Source organism: Cyanistes caeruleus, chromosome 30 (assembly GCF_971803275.1).
Source record: "Cyanistes caeruleus chromosome 30, bCyaCae1.hap1.1, whole genome shotgun sequence".
Taxonomy (NCBI): domain Eukaryota; kingdom Metazoa; phylum Chordata; class Aves; order Passeriformes; family Paridae; genus Cyanistes; species Cyanistes caeruleus.
In genome coordinates, this window is record NC_141730.1 from 2,996,732 (window position 1) to 3,013,273 (window position 16,542).

Here is a 16,542-nt window from a genome sequence, read left to right on the forward strand (position 1 = left end):
CCAAAAAAAAAAACCACCCCGGGATTTGGAGATTCCCAAAAAAAAAATCCCGGGAATTCCTCGGTGCCGGTGGTTGAAGCTCCGGTTGTTGTTTTTTAATATTTTTTCCCAAATATTTTTTTTTTTTCCCGGGAATTCCGGCGTCTTCCACCTGCAAATTCAAACAACAACAAAAAAAAAACCCCAAACCAACACAAACCCCTCCCCCACCAAAAAAAAAATCCCCTCCCCCTCCCAATTTTTTCCACCCCCCCCACCCCAAAAAATTCCCGAAAAATTCGCGAAAAATTCCCAAAAAATTCCCGAATTGCCCCACCCCTCCCCTCCCCCGCTTTTTCATCCCGAATTTCTCGGCAACCTTGCTACATAAATACACGGATTTCTTTTCCGGCCGTTTTCCCAAGGTTATTTTTGTTTTTTTTGGGGGCGTTCCGTTCGGTTTTTTCCCGGGATTAGGTGTCGGAAGCGGCGGCCACGGCTTTGGGGAGGTGCCAGATCCCGTTTTGCCGGGAATCCTCGGGAATTTCCTGCCGGGAATCTCCGTTCCAGCGGCGTTTCAGCCTCAGCTTGGGCGGCATCAGGGCGTCCTCCCTCTTCTCGGGGTTCCCGGCGTCACCCGATGAATCCCGGGCCGTTTTCTCGGCGCCGTCGTCTCCGGAAAAACCGGGATGCGCCGGGATCCACGCCGGAGCCGCCGGCCGGGCGAAAACCGTCTTCCCTTCTTCTTCCTCCTCCTCCACCTCCTCCTCCTCCTCCCGTTTTTCCCCTTTCTCCTCTTTCTCCTCCAGCTCCACCTTCACCCTGGGATTCACCGGAGCCGCCTCGGGGCTTTCCAGCCTTTCCCGGTTTTTGCGGCCGGCGGGAGGAGGCTGGAGCTTGATGGGGAATTGCGGCTGCTCCTCCAGCGGCACCGGGCACTGCAAGGGCGGCACCACCAAGGGGTAACGCGGGAAAGTCCGAGGGCTGAGGTGGTAATTGAAGACGGAGCAGGCTTGGGAGTGCAGGTAGTGCTTCATTTCCTCGGGGTTGAAGGAGAAGCAGCTGCTGCCGGCGGCGAACGGGCTCAGCCCCGGCGAGGGGCTGTAGGAGAAGAGCGTCGGAGTCAGGGATAACGCCGGAGAAATGGGAACGTTGAGCACGCCGGGACGCCCCGCCAAGGGCGAGACGGAGAAAGGGCTGTGAGGGTGATCCGGGAAAATCCCCGGTCTGGAAAACAACGGGAGAACCACGTCGGGTTTGCGTTTGGGAGCGGCGGCGGCGGCGCCGGCACCGGCGGACGAGTGAGACGGAGGCAGCAGATCCCGGCGCCAATCCGAAGGGTTTTCCTCCAATTCCGAGGATTCCGGCTTCCTGTCGGCGTCTCCCAAGGATTCGGGGTGAGGCTGGAGCAGGGATCCCGGCGGGAAGCGGGGCTGGGAATCGTCGGTGGGGGAGTGAGGGTCCAGAGGGGGGAAGTGGAAGCGGGAGGAGGCGGTGGGGACGGGCGGAGCGCTCTGAGGGACAACGCCTGAGGGGGAAAAACGATGGAAAAACGGGATAAAAGTCGGTCGGGGATGCAGGTGGAAGGGGGAAAATTGGGATTTTTTTCAAAGGGGTTGGGGTTTGTGGGGGTGGGTTGGGACGGAGTGGGGTTGGGGGGAATGGTGGGAATGAGGGGGGGTTTCATGGATTCATGGAAAAGTCTCGAAAATCCAGGGAAGAGTCTCAAAAATCCATGGAAAAGTCTCAAAAATCCATGCAAAAGTCTAAAATATCCATGGAAAAGTCATGAATATCCATGGAAAAGTCTAAAATATCCATGGAAAAGTCTAAAATATCCATGGAAAAGTCTAAAATATCCATGGAAAAGTCTTGAATATACATGGAAAAGTCTAAAATATCCATGGAAATACCTCAAATATCCATGGAAATACCTCAAAAATCCATGGAAAAGTCTAAAATATCCATGGAAATACCTCAAATACTCATAGAAATCTATCAAATATCCATGGAAAAGTCTCAAAAATCCATGCAAAAGTCTAAAATATCCATGGAAATACCTCAAATACTCAGAGAAATCTATCAAATATCCATGGAAAAGTCTAAAATATCCATGGAAAAGTCTTGAATATACATGGAAAAGTCTAAAATATCCATGGAAATACCTCAAATACTCATAGAAATCTATCAAATATCCATGGAAAAGTCTAAAATATCCATGGAAAAGTCTAAAATATCCATGGAAATACCTCAAATACTCAGAGAAATCTATCAAATATCCATGGAAAAGTCTAAAATATCCATGGAAATACCTCAAATATCCATAGAAAAGTCTAAAATATCCATGGAAAAGTCATGAATATACATGGAAAAGTCTTGAATATCCATGGAAAAGTCTTGAATATCCATGGAAAAGTCTAAAATATCCATGGAAATACCTCAAATATCCATGGAAATACCTCAAAAATCCATGGAAAAGTCTAAAATATCCATGGAAATACCTCAAATACTCATAGAAATCTATCAAATATCCATGGAAAAGTCTAAAATATCCATGGAAAACTCTTGAATATCCATGGAAAAGTCTTGAATATCCATGGAAATACCTCAAATATCCATAGAAAAGTCTAAAATATCCATGGAAAAGTCATGAATATACATGGAAAAGTCTAAAATATCCATGGAAATACCTCAAATATCCATAGAAATACCTCAAATATCCATGGAAAAGTCTAAAATACCCATGGAAATACCTCAAATATCCATGGAAATCTCTCCTCTGAGGGGGGATTTAATGCATTCATGGTAATACCTCAAATATCCATGGAAAAGTCTAAAATATCCATGGAAATGTGTCAAATATTCATGGAAAAATCTAAAATATCCATGGAAATACCTCAAATATCCATGGAAATATCTCAAATATCCATGGAAATATCTCCTCTGAGGGCGGATTTCATGAATTCATGGAAATGTCTCAAATATCCACGGAAAAGTCAGAAATATCCATGGAATTATAATAAATATCCCCATAAATGTCTCATCTGAGGGGGGGGATTTCATTAATCCATGGAAATGTAACAAATATCCATGGAAATATCTTGGATATCCACCAAAAATCCCTCAAATTCCCACCCAAATCCCTCCCCACCCACAATCCCGGGATTCTGGGGCGCTGACTCCAGGATAAACCTGGAAAAAGCCTTTTAGGGAAAAAAAAAAGGACATTTATGCCTCATTCCCAAACTTTTCCTCGTTATCCTGATTGCGTTCTCCGAGGAAAAATGTGGGATTTTTAGCTAAAATCCAAGGAATTCCTATTTTTAACTGGGAATTCCTCACAAAACTGGGATGAAATGGGTTAAAAAACCCACCTGGAAGTCGACATTCCCAAAAATTCCCAACTTTTCCCCACATAAAAATCTCAATTTTGAGGAGCCGGGCCTGGTCCGAGCTGCTCCAGGGGAAAGCCTGGAAAATGAATCCAGCAGGGAAAAAATATGGAAAAAAGACGGAAAAAGTGGGGAAATTGGTGATTATTGAATCCATAAAGATAAAAAAATTGCTCTAGAAGTCGATATTCCCAAAAATTCCCAACTTTTCTCCACATAAAAATCTCAATTTTGAGGAGCCGGGCCTGGTCTGAGCTGCTCCAGGGGAAAGCCTGGAAAATGAATCCAGCAGGGAAAAAACATGGAAAAAAAGCAGGAAAAGTGGGAAAATTGGTGATTATTGAATCCATAAAGATAAAAAAATTGCTCTAGAAGTCGATATTCCCAAAAATTCCCAACTTTTCCCCACATAAAAATCTCAGTTTTGAGGAGCCGGGCCTGGTCCGAGCTGCTCCAGGGGAAAGCCTGGAAAATGAATCCAGCAGGGAAAAAATATGGAAAAAAGACTGAAAAAGTGGGAAAATAGGTGATTACTAAATCCATAAAGATGAAAAAACCCCTCTGGATGTTGTTATTCCCAAGAATTCCCAACTTTTCTCCACATAAAAATCTCAGTTTTGAGGAGCCGGGCCTGGTCCGAGCTGCTCCAGAGAAAAGCCTGGAAAATGAATCCAGCAGGGAAAAAAAAAGCAAGAAAAGTGGGAAAATTGGTGATTATTGACTCCATAAAGATAAAAAACCCCTCTGGAAGTTGTTATTCCCAAGAATTCCCAACTTTTCCCCACAGAAAAAAAAAATCCCGATTTGGAGGATCCCAATCCAGCTTCCAGGGGGAAAAGCCTGGAAAATGAATCAAGCAATGAAAAAAAAAACCCCAGGAAAAATCCGGATGGGAAGCAGCAAAACCAGGTTTTGTGTGGGAAAAAAATGGGATTTTTCCAGGCTGGAGTCTCCTCCCCTCCCTGAGGGAATCCCAGCTTGGATTTGTTTTTTTTCCCCCAAGGTTTTGTTTTTCCAAGGCTCCGGGAAAAGCCAAAAAAACGATGGAAAAATTCCTCAAGGTGTCTCCTGTGTGGGCCCTGCCGGGGTTTTTGGGGTTTGTTGTTTTTTTGGGAGAAGGGAATTTCTTTTCCAAGCCAAAGAACGGGGGTGGGAATGTCTGGAGCTGTAATTCCGTAATTAAGTCGGAGCGAAAACGAGTCCGGGCGGTTCCCGGCTCCTTTTCCCTGGGGCGCTTGGATAAAAAATAAATCCAAAAAAAATAAAATCAAAAATAAAATATTTGGGAGAATTCGCGATGTTCTGGGTTAATCCCAACCTTTTTCATTCCCGTTGGGGTGGGGTTGGGATATAAAACCTGGAATTAAGGGATTTTCTCCAGGATTTTCCACCCCCTTCTCAAATTTTTGGGGTGGAAAAAGGAAAATATTCCTCAAAATGGCACCGGAAAAGGAGCTGGGGAGAGCTGGAAATTACAGGAAAGGATTTTTTTCCTAAAAAAAAAGCTGAAATTTGGGATTTTCAGCCAGTCAGGACAGCTTGGGGATTTCCCAGGATTTTGCTGGAATTTTTGGGATCTCCTGAGCAGGGCCTGGAGTCGGAATTCCCTTTTCCAGCTCAGGATATTCCATAATTTCTGCTTTAAACGCGAGGAAACCTCGGCAGATTGGGAAGTTTCACGTTCTTATCCCTGAAAACAGGTGGGAAAAGGCGGAATTCCAAAGGGAAAAGGCAAAATTCCAAAAGGAAAGGCAGAATTCCAAAGGGAAAAGGCAAAATTCCAAAGGGAGTTCCCCTGGAGCCAGGCCCGGCTCCTCTAAATTGAGATTTTTGTGGAGAAAAGTTGGGAATTTTTGGGAATAATGACTTCCAAAAGGGTTTTCTATCTTTACAGATTCATTAGTCACCATTTTTCCCACTTTTCCTGCTTTTTCCCATGTTTTTTCCCTGCTGGATTCATTTTCCAGGCTTTTCTCTGGAGCAGCTCGGGCCAGGCCCGGCTCCTCAAAACTGAGATTTTTATGTGGAGAAAAGTTGGGAATTTTGGGGAATACCAACTTCCAGAGGGAACTTTTATCTTTATGGATTAAACAATATCTGATTTTCCCAATTTTCCTGCTTTTTTTCCATGTTTTTTCCCTTCTGGATTCATTTTCCAGGCTTTTCTCTGGAGCAGCTCGGCCCAGGCCCGGCTCCTCAAAACTGAGATTTTTATGTGGAGAAAAGTTGGGAATTTTTGGGAATAACAACTTCCAGAGGGAACTTTTATCTTTATGGATTAAACAATGACCAATTTTCCCAATTTTCCTGCTTTTTTCCATGTTTTTTCCCTGCTGGATTCATTTTCCAAGCTTTTCTCTGGCGCAGCTCGGCCCAGGCCCGGCTCCTCAAAATTGAGATTTTTATGTGGAGAAAAGTTGGGAATTTTTGGGAATAACAACTTCCAGAGGGAAATTTTATCTTTATGGATTAAACAATATCTGATTTTCCCACTTTTCCTGCTTTTTTTCCATGTTTTTTCCCGGCTGGATTCATTTTCCAGGCTTTTCTCTGGCGCAGCTCGGCCCAGGCCCGGCTCCTCAAAATTGAGATTTTTATGTGGAGAAAAGTTGGGAATTTTTGGGAATATCGACTTCCAGAGGGTTTTCCTATTTCCATGGATTCATTTTCCCACCTTGCCTGGCTCAGGACCATCCTCAGCTGTAGGAATTTGCCTTTTAGGGGCCTAAATTCTATCAAAAATCCCCTTTTTCCCAGAAACCGCTGCTGACTCTGGGATAAACCTGACAAATCCATAAAAAAAACCAACATTTATGCCCCATTCCCAAACTTTTCCTCATTATTTCGTCTCCACTGTGGGAAAAAATCGGGATTTTTAACCAAAACCCACAGAATTCCCATTCCCTCCGAGCATATCCAAACTCCTCACAACACCAGGGGCAGAAATGGGTTAAAAAAATCCAATTTTTCCTTGAAAACGAGCGGGAAAAAGAGGAAAAAACAAAGAAAATCCGAAGATTTTTCATCCCAACCACCTTTAAAAGGCCTCATAACCTCACCTGAGCCGCTCCTGGATTGCATCCCGAGCTTGATCCTCTTAAATCCCAAAAATCCCCAGGGTAAAAATAAATCCTGATCCCACATCCCACATGTTTTTTATAATTTTTTTTTCCCCCAAAAGTCCCAGAATTCCCAAAAATTCCAGAATTCCCAAAATTCCCGGTGCTCACCGTTGGGCCGGATGTTGATGAAGGGATAATTTGGCATCACCAATTTGTTGAAATTGAATTTGTAGGTGAATCTTTTGCCCTTGGTCTTGTGCAGGATCCTCTTGTTGTAGTAATATCTGGGAATTTAAATTCAAATTAAATTAAATCAATTAAAAAAAAAAAATAATAAAATTAATAAATAAAATAATAAATAATTAAGTCAATAAAATAGGTAAATTTAATAAATTAAATTTAAATTTTAAAGGGGAAAAAAAAGGGAAAAATTACGGTTCAAAAATCCACAATTCTTTCCTAATTCCCGAAGGATTCGTTCCTAAAATCCTGTTGAAACCAAAATGTGGAATTTTGGAGTGGTTTGGAGCCTTAAATTTCCTTAAAAGTTCAGTTTTTTTTCCTAATTACAAAGAATTCCAAAGGGAAAAAGCAAAATTCCAATAGGAAATTTGCAATTCCCAAAGAATTCATTCCTAAAATGAAAAAAAAAATAATTTAAAACCACCAAAAACCTGCAAAAAATGGAAAAAAAACCCCAAATTGCCACCAAAAAATCACCAAAAAACCCTAAAAAAAACCCCAAAAACCACCAAAAAAATCCTTAAAAAATGAGAAAAAAACCTCTAAAAATAACAACAAAAAAACCCAAATTAGCCCCAAAAGTTTTGATAAAAATCCCGAAAAATTCAGAAAAAAATCCCGAAAAAATCTGAAAAAAATCCTGAAAAATCCCCAAAAAAATCCCCAAAAATTCTGAAAAAAATCTGAAAAAAATCCTAAAAAATTCCCAAAAAATTCCCAATATTTTTTCCAGAATTCCCACTGACCTGAGGGCTCGGCTGAGCTTGTCATAATTCATCTGGGGCTTGCACTTGCGTCTCCCCCAGAGCTGAGCAACCTCGTTGGGGTCCTTGATGATGAACTCCCCAGATTACAGACCCCTAAAAACCCCTAAAAAAACCCCAAAAAACTGAGGAAAAAACCTCCAAACTGCCCCCCAAAAATCACAAAAAAACCTCCCTGAAAATCCCCAAAATTCTGATAAAAATCCCGAAAAATTCAGAAAAAAATCCCGAAAAAATCTGAAAAAAATCCTGAAAAATCCCAAAAAAATCCCCAAAAATTCTGAAAAAAATCCCTAAAAATTCTGGAAAAAAATCTGAAAAAATCCCCAAAAATTCCCAAAAATTCCGAAAAAAAATCCCTAAAAAATCTGAAAAAAATCCTGAAAAATTCTGAAAAAAATCCTAAAAAATTCAGAAAAAAATCCCCAAAAAATCCTAAAAAATCTGAAAAAAATCCGAAAAAATTCCCCAAAAAATCCCAAAAAATCCCCCAAAAAATCCCCAAAAATTCCCATTTTTTTTTCCCTGATCCCTGCTCACCTGAGGGCTCGGCTGAGCTTGTCATAATTCATCTGGGGCTTGCACTTGCGTCTCCCCCAGAGCCGAGCAACCTCGTTGGGGTCCTTGATGATGAACTCCCCAGATTACAGACCCCCAAAAACCCCTAAAAAAACCCCAAAAAACTGAGGAAAAAACCTCCAAACTGCCCCCCAAAAATCACAAAAAAACCTCCCTGAAAATCCCCAAAATTCTGATAAAAATCCCGAAAAATTCAGAAAAAAATCCCAAAAAAATCTGAAAAAAATCCTGAAAAATTCTGATAAAAATCCTGAAAAATTCAGAAAAAAATCCCGAAAAAATCTGAAAAAAATCCTGAAAAATCCCAAAAAAATCCCCAAAAATTCTGAAAAAAATCCCTAAAAAATCTGAAAAAAATCCTGAAAAATTCTGAAAAAAATCCTAAAAAATTCAGAAAAAAATCCCCAAAAAATCCTAAAAAATTCCAAAAAAATCCCGAAAAAATCTGAAAAAATTCCCAACAAAATTCCAAAAAAATTCCCATTTTTTTTTCCCTGATCCCTGCTCACCTGAGGGCTCGGCTGAGCTTGTCATAATTCATCTGGGGCTTGCACTTGCGTCTCCCCCAGAGGCGAGCGACCTCGTCGGGGTCCTTGATGACGAACTCCCCGTATTCCCCCTGCTGCCAGGCGATGACGTGCCGGAATTCCTCCTTCTGGAGCAGCTCCAGGATGAAATGCCACAGCTGGATCTGCCGAGAGCCGGGGCTCGACTCCGTCTTGTAAGCCCACTCTGGGAAATGGTAGCCTTGGGGTGGGGGAAATGGGGAAAAACGGGGAGGGAACGGGGGAAAATGGGAAAAAATGGGGAGGAAATGGGAAAAAATGGGGAGGAAATGGGAAAAAATGGGAAAAAAAGGGGAGGAAATGGGAAAAAATGGGGAGGAAATGGGAAAAAATGGGAAAAAATGGGGAGGAAACGGGAAAAAATGGGGAGGGAATTGGAAAAAATGGGAAAAAATGGGGAGGAAATGGGAAAAAATGGGAAAAAACGGGGAGGAAATGGGAAAAAATGGGGAGGGAATGAGAAAAAATGGGGAGGGAATGGGAAAAAATGGGGAGGAAACGGGAAAAAATGGGAAAAAATGGGGAGGAAATGGGAAAAAATGGGGAGAAATGGGAAAAAATGGGAAAAAATGGGAGAAAATGGGAAAAAACAGGGAGGAAATGGGAGAAAATGGGGAGGGAATGGGAAAAAATGGGGAGGAAATGGGAAAAAATGGGGAAAAACGGGGAGGAAATGGGAAAAAATTGGGAGGAAATGGGAAAAAATGGGGAGGGAATGGGAAAAAATGGGGAGGAAACGGGAAAAAATGGGAAAAAATGGGGAGGAAATGGGAAAAAATGGGGAGAAATGGGAAAAAATGGGAAAAAATGGGAAAAAATGGGAAAAAACAGGGAGGAAATGGGAGAAAATGGGGAGAAATGGGAAAAAATGGGGAGAAAATGGGAAAAAATGGGAAGAAAACGGAGAGAAAATAGGAAAAAATGGGAAAAAACGGGGAGAAAATGGGGAAAACGGGAAGAAACAGGGAGAAAATGGGAAAAAATGGGAAAAAATGGGGAGGAAATGGGAAAAAATGGGACAAAATGAGGAGAAAACGGGACAAAATGGGGAGAAAATGGGAAAAAAATGAGAAAAAATGGGGAGAAAATGGGAAAAACGGGGGGAAAATGGGAAAAAACAGGGAGAAAATGGGAAAAAATGAGGAGAAAATGGGAAAAAAATGGAATTATTTTGGGAATATTGAGTGGGGTTTGGGTGGGAGGTGGAATTCTGTAAAATGTTCCATGTGGGAACGGGGAAATCCAGGATTCCCGTTCATTTCTGATCCTTTTTTCCATGGAAAATCCATCCAGAAGATATAAAAATCAACTAAAATTGATTAAAAATCATCAAATTTGGGTGGAATTCAATATTCCATGTGGGAAAATCCAGGATTTTCCTCCATTTCTGATCCTTTCCAGCCCCGTTTTCCTTGGAAAATCCATCCAAAAACACCAAAACCCCCCCAAAAAACCAGGAAAAATTGGAATTCCATTGAATATTCCAGTCAAAATTCCAGGGATGGAATTGAGACCAAAAAAAAACCATAAAAAAATCAGAATTTTGGGTGTTTTTTAATATTATTTTTTGGGATTCCTGCCAGGAAAGAAATTCCAGGAGGGAATAATCCCAAATTCATCCCAAATTCATCCCAAATTCATCCCAAATTCATCTCTGGGGACAAAAAAATTGAATTTTAAACCCAGCACTTCCCCCATTGGGGTTTTTTTTTTCCTACCAGGGGAAATTTTGGGAGAAATATTCCCAGAAAATATTTTTATCCTGGAATAAAAAAAAAGATTTTAAAAATAAAAAATAAATAATTTGGGAATTTCTTACCCCCTCCTCCTTCGGGCTTGTCCACGATGCTGCAGCCGGCTTTCATTTTCTGCCTCCTGAAATGGGGAAAAAATGGGAATTTTTGGGGAAAAAATGGGAATTTTTGGGGAAAAAAAGGGAAATTTCCCTGCCTGGAATTGCAGGAAGGAGACAAAACAAACCCAGCTCAGTTCCCAGACGGGATCGGCTGCCAAAATCCACAGCTGGAGAGAGCCCAGATGTGCCAGGGAGGAGGGGAGGGGAAAATGGGGGGAAAAAGGGGGAGAATGGAGGGGAAAAATGGGGGGAAAAGGGGAGAAAAAATGGGGGGGAAATGGGGAAAAATGGGGGGAAAAAAGAGGGAATAAAGGGGGGGATGAAGATGGGAAAAGGGGGAAAAAAAGGGGAATAAAAGGGGAATAAAGGGGGAAAAAAGGGGGGAAAAATGGGAATAAAGGGGGGAAAAAGGGGGAAAAAAAAGAGAATAAAGGGGAAAATAAAGGGGGAATGAAGGGGGAATGAAGGGGGAATAAAGGGGGAATAAAGGGGAAAATAAAGGGGAATAAAGGGGGGAAAAAGGGGAAAAAAATGGGAATAAAGGGGGGAAAAAGGGGGGAAAAAAAGGGAATAGAGGGGGAAATAAAGGGGGAATGAAGGGGGAATAAAGGGGAAAAAAGGGGAATAAAGGGGGGAAAAAGGGGAAAAAAATGGGAATAAAGGGGGGAAAAAGGGGGAAAAAAATGGGAATAAAGGGGGGAAAAAGGGGGAAAAAAAAGGGAATAAAGGGGAAATAAAGGGGGAATGAAGGGGGAATAAAGGGGAAAAAAAGGGGAATAAAGGGGGAAAGAAAGGGGAAAGAAAGGGGAATAAAGGGGGGGAAAAAGGGGAAAAAAAGGGGGAAAAAAAGGGGAATAAAGGGGGTATAAAGGGGGAAATAAAGGGGGAAAAAAGGGGGAAAAAAGGGGAATAAAGGGGGAAAAAAAGGGGAATAAAAGGGGAATAAAGGGGGAAAAAAAGGGGGAATAAGGGGGGAAAAGGGGAGAAAAATGGGGAGAAATGGGGGGGAAAAAGAGGGAATAAAGGGGAAAAAAGGGTGGAAAAATGGGAAAAATGGGGAGAAATGGGGAAAAAAAGAGGGAATAAATGGCAAAAAAAAGGGGGAATAAAGGGGAATAAAGGAGGGAAAAAAAGGGGGAGTAAAGGGGAATAAAGGGGGAATAAATAGGGAATAAAGGGGGGAATGAAGGGAAATAAAAGGGGGAATAAATAGGGAATAAAGGGGAAAAATGGAGGGAAAAAAGAGGGAATAAAGGGGAGAAAAGGGGGGGAAAAAGGGGGAAAATGGGGGAATAAAGAGGGGGGAAAAAGGGGGGAAAGGAAGAAAAAACCGGGAATAAAGGGGAGGAAATCCCAGCTGTTGATCCCGCCTGAGATTCCCAAGTGGATTTCCCGATTTCCCGATTTCCCTGCCCGCTGAGGGGGGATGGAGACTGGGGAAAAATGGGATTTGGGAATCAGAGATTGCCGGGATTTGGGAATCAGAGATTCCCGGGATTTGGGAATCAGAGATTGCCGGGATTTGGGAATCAGAGGAGATTCCCGGGATTTGGGAATCAGAGATTGCCGGGATTTGGGAATCAGAGGAGATTCCCGGGATTTGGGAATCAGAGATTGCCGGGATTTGGGAATCAGAGGAGATTCCCGGGATTTGGGAATCAGAGATTGCCGGGATTTGGGAATCAGAGATTCCCGGGATTTGGGAATCAGAGATTCCCGGGATTTGGGAATCAGAGATTCCTGGGATTTGGGAATCAGAGGAGATTCCCGGGATTTGGGAATCAGAGATTGCCGGGATTTGGGAATCAGAGATTGCCGGGATTTGGGAATCAGAGATTCCCGGGATTTGGGAATCAGAGATTCCCGGGATTTGGGAATCAGAGATTCCTGGGATTTGGGAATCAGAGGAGATTCCCGGGATTTGGGAATCAGAGATTGCCGGGATTTGGGAATCAGAGATTGCCGGGATTTGGGAATCAGAGATTGCCGGGATTTGGGAATCAGAGATTGCCGGGATTTGGGAATCGGAGATTCCCGGGATTTGGGAATCAGAGATTGCCGGGATTTGGGAATCAGAGATTGCCGGGATTTGGGAATCGGAGATTCCCGGGATTTGGGAATCAGAGATTGCCGGGATTTGGGAATCAGAGATTCCTGGGATTTGGGAATCAGAGGAGATTCCCAGGATTTGGGAATCAGAGATTGCCGGGATTTGGGAATCAGAGGAGATTGCCGGGATTTGGGAATCAGAGATTCCCGGGATTTGGGAATCAGAGATTGCCGGGATTTGGGAATCAGAGGAGATTCCCAGGATTTGGGAATCGGAGATTGCCGGGATTTGGGAATCAGAGATTCCCGGGATTTGGGAATGTGGAGACCCCAGAACCGGAACCGAAGGGGAGAAGCGGAGCCCTCTGGGCCTGGAATTCACATCAGATTCCCGGGAATGCCTGGAGACCCCCGGAATGAACCGAGACCCCCGGGAATGATCAGAGACCCCCGGGAATGATCGGAGACCCCCGGGAATGCCCGGAGACACCCGGAATGAACCGAGACCCCCGGGAATGAACCGAGACCCCCGGGAATGATCGGAGACCCCCGGGAATGAACCGAGACCCCCGGGAATGATCAGAGACCCCCGGGAATGAACCGAGACCCCCGGGAATGCCCGGAGACCCCCGGAATGAACCGAGACCCCCGGGAATGATCGGAGACCCTCGAGAATGAACCGAGACCCCCGGGAATGATCGGAGACCCCCGGGAATGATCGGAGACCCCCGGGATTAACTGGAGACCCTCGGCAATTCCCGGAGTCCTCCGAGCGGTTCCCGAAGCCCCCCGGCAATTTCCGGATCCCCTCGGCAATTCCCGAAGCCACCGATCGGGTCCCGGAGCCCCCGGTAGCTCCCGAAGCCCCTCGGCAGTTCCCGGACCCCCGGTAATTCCCGGAGCCCCCGATCGGCTCCCGAAGCCCCTCGGCAGTTCCCGGAGCCCCTCGGCAGTTCCCGGAGCCCCCAGTCGGCTCCTGGAGCCCCCCGGTAACTCCCGAAGCCCCTCGGCAGTTCCCGGAGCCCCCGGTAATTCCCGGCCGCCCCCGATCGGTTCCATCCCCGGTGCCTCGCCCCCCCTCCCGCCCCCCCTCCCGGCCCATCCCGGTTCCCCCGCGGGCCCCGGGAAAAGCTTCAAAGGCCCCAAATGGCCGCCGGGAGGGGCCGAGAGGCGCCGGGGCGGCGGCGGCGGCGGGGCCGGGGCTCGTTCCTGGCTCCGTTAGAGCCGCCCCGAGCCTGTCCCGGCCTGCCCGGCCCGGCCCGGCCCCAGCCCCGGGCGCTGCCGCTCCCCCTGGCCCAGACACCCCCGGAATCGCCGCCCACACCGGCAAATCCAGGCTGGGGGGCGGCGGGGGGGGTCCCCGATTCCCGTTCCTCGCCCCCCACCCGGGAACGGAGAGGGGGGGGCGGTGTTTATCCACCCCCGGTAACCGGGGAGGGCGGGGGAGCTCGGGGATAATCCTCCTCCGCCCACCGCGGATCCGCCTTTTCGATATCGCCGTGTTTATCCCACCCTTCCCTTCCCTCTCCCCGGTAACCGGGACCCCCCCCCCCCCCCACATTTAACGGGGGCGCCCCCCCCGCCCAAACACAACCCCCGGTTTGTTTTTCCCCGGTAGCCAGGGGGGTTCTCTTTATCCCAAGGCGTTCAGCGCCTCCGGGAACCCCCGGTAATTCCAACCTCAGCCCAAAATCCGGTGTCGCCCCCCGTGATTTCCCCACCGGGACGCACCTGCGGGGGCGGCCGGGCCGGGAGCAGCGAGGCGGGTTCCGGGAGAAGGAGGAGGAGGAGGAGGAGGAGGAGGGAGGGGAGGGGGGAACGGGGAAGGAGGCGGGCGGGGTGTGCGTGAGGCGCGGGGGGGGGTTGGTGGTGGTGGTGGGGGGGGGGGCGGATCGTTCCCGGTTGTGCGGGGCGGGGGGGGGCGGGGAGGAGAGCGGGTTCGGTTCTCCTTGCGGTGCCGCGCTGGTGTTGTTGGTGGTGGCGCCGCCGCCGCCGCTTCTTTGCTTCTTTCTTCTTCTTCTTCTTCTTCTCCTCCTCCTCTTCCCGGTGCCTCCCCCGCGCCGCCGCCGCCGCCGCCGCCGGAACCGGAACCGCCGCCGCCGCCCACGCGCTTCCGGGCAGCGCGCGCGCCCACGCGCTTCCGCTTCCGGTTGGGGAGGGGAGGGGAGGGGGGAGCGGCGGGAGCGCGCGCGCGGGAAACGCCCCCCGAGCCCCTCCCCCACCCCTTTCCCCTCATAAACACGGCCTGAAAAAAGGAGCGGAACGGAGCTGAAATAGCCCCGAAATAGAGCTGGAATGGACTAAAAGTGAGATAAAACAGAGGAACGGAGCTGAAATAGCCCCGAAATAGAGCTGGAATGGACTAAAAGTGAGATAAAACAGAGGAACGGAGCTGAAATAGCCCCTAAACAGAGCCAAAACAGCCCAAAAACAGCCGAACAGGCCTGAAACAGCCCAAAACGGAGCCCAAAAACCCCCAAAACAGAGCAAAACAGCCCCAAAACAGAGCAAAACAGCCTCAAAACAGAGCCCAAATGCCTCAAAACAGAGCAAAACAGCCCCAAAACAGAGCAAAACAGCCCCAAAACAGGGCCCAAAAGCCTCAAAACAGAGCCAAACAAGCCAAAATCAGAAGTGAACAGAAAGGCCTCAACAGGCCTGAAAACAAATCCAAACAGAGCTGAACAGGCCTAAAACTGACCCAAAAGAGCCCCAAAACTGCCCCAAAAGAGCCCAAAATCAGAACCAAAACAGCCCAAAATCAGAACCGAAGGAGGGCCAAAGTCAGGGCCAAAACAGGCCCCAAATAACCCCAAAACAGCAAAATCAGAGCGAAATCCGAGCCAAACAGGCCTAAAACAGCCCCAAAAATCCCAAACAGCCCCAAAACCGTCCCAAAACCACCAAAACAACCCCAAATCCCCAAACAAGCCCCCAACCCCCCCAAATCTCCCTAAAACCACCCCAAAACTGCTCCAAACCCCCTCAAATTCACCCCAAATCATCCCAAAACCACCAAAACAACCCCAAATCCCCAAACCTGCCCCAAATTCCCCCAAATCCACCCAAAACCACCCCAAATCCACCCAAAACTGCTCCAAAACCCCAAATCTCCCTAAAACCACCCCAAAACTGCTCCAAACCCCCCAAATTCACCCCAAACCGTCCCAAAACCACCAAAACAACCCCAAATCCCCAAACCTGCCCCAAATTCCCCCAAATCCACCCAAAACCACCCCAAATCCACCCAAAACTGCTCCAAAACCCCACAAATCTCCCTAAAACCACCCCAAAACTGCTCCAAGCCCCCAAATTCACCCCAAACCGTCCCCAAACCTCCAAAACAACCCCAAATCCCCAAACCTGCCCCAAACTCCCCCAAATCCACCCAAAGCTGCCCCAAATCCACCCAAACCAGCCCCCAAACCCCCCGAAATCCACCCCAAAGTGCCCCAAATCCCCCCAAATCTGCCCCAAAAGAGCCCCAAACTCTCCCAAATCTCCCTAAAACCGCCCCAAAACCCCCAAAACGGCCCCAAACTCCCCCAAATCCACCCCAAAGTGCCCCAAATCCACCCAAAACTGCCCCAAATCCACCCAAATCTGCCCCAAACCCCCGAGGTCAGGCACACGCATTTGTTTTTTTATATTTTATTTTATTTTATTTTATTTTATTTTATTTTATTTTATTTTTATTTATTTAATTTAAGTATATATTTTATTTTATTTATTTACACGGCAGTGGGTGCTGGCCACGCCCCCTTCTCTGTCGCGACAGGCGACAGAGCGGGGGAGGGGCGGGGGCTGTTCCGGGGGGGGATTGGGGTCACCTCAGGTGTCACCTGTGTCCTCCTGGTGTCACCTGTGTCACCTTCTGGTGTCACCTGTGTCACCTCCTGGTGTCCTCTCCTGGTGTCACCTGTCCGTTCTCAGTGTCACCTGTGTCACTCTGGTGTCACCTGTGTCGCCTTCTGGTGTCACCTGTCTCCTCCTGGTGTCACCTGTGTCACCTCAGGTGTCATCTGTGTCACCCTTGTGCCACCCCACATGTCA

At 46.8% G+C, this 16,542-nt stretch overlaps 1 protein-coding gene across 1 annotated transcript; it reads right to left on the reverse strand.

The window, feature by feature from the left end:
* Positions 1–392: 392 nt before the first annotated feature.
* On the reverse strand, positions 393–14,616 carry ETV3 (ETS variant transcription factor 3). The gene is made up of 5 exons (XM_086866424.1): positions 14,221–14,616; positions 10,405–10,460; positions 8,529–8,766; positions 6,602–6,717; positions 393–1,507 (listed from the first exon to the last, which is right to left on the reverse strand). The coding sequence occupies exons 2-5, from the start codon at positions 10,448–10,450 to the stop codon at positions 453–455; spliced, it is 1,455 nt and encodes a 484-aa protein (XP_086722550.1). The 5' UTR covers positions 10,451–10,460; positions 14,221–14,616; the 3' UTR covers positions 393–452.
* Positions 14,617–16,542: the final 1,926 nt, after the last annotated feature.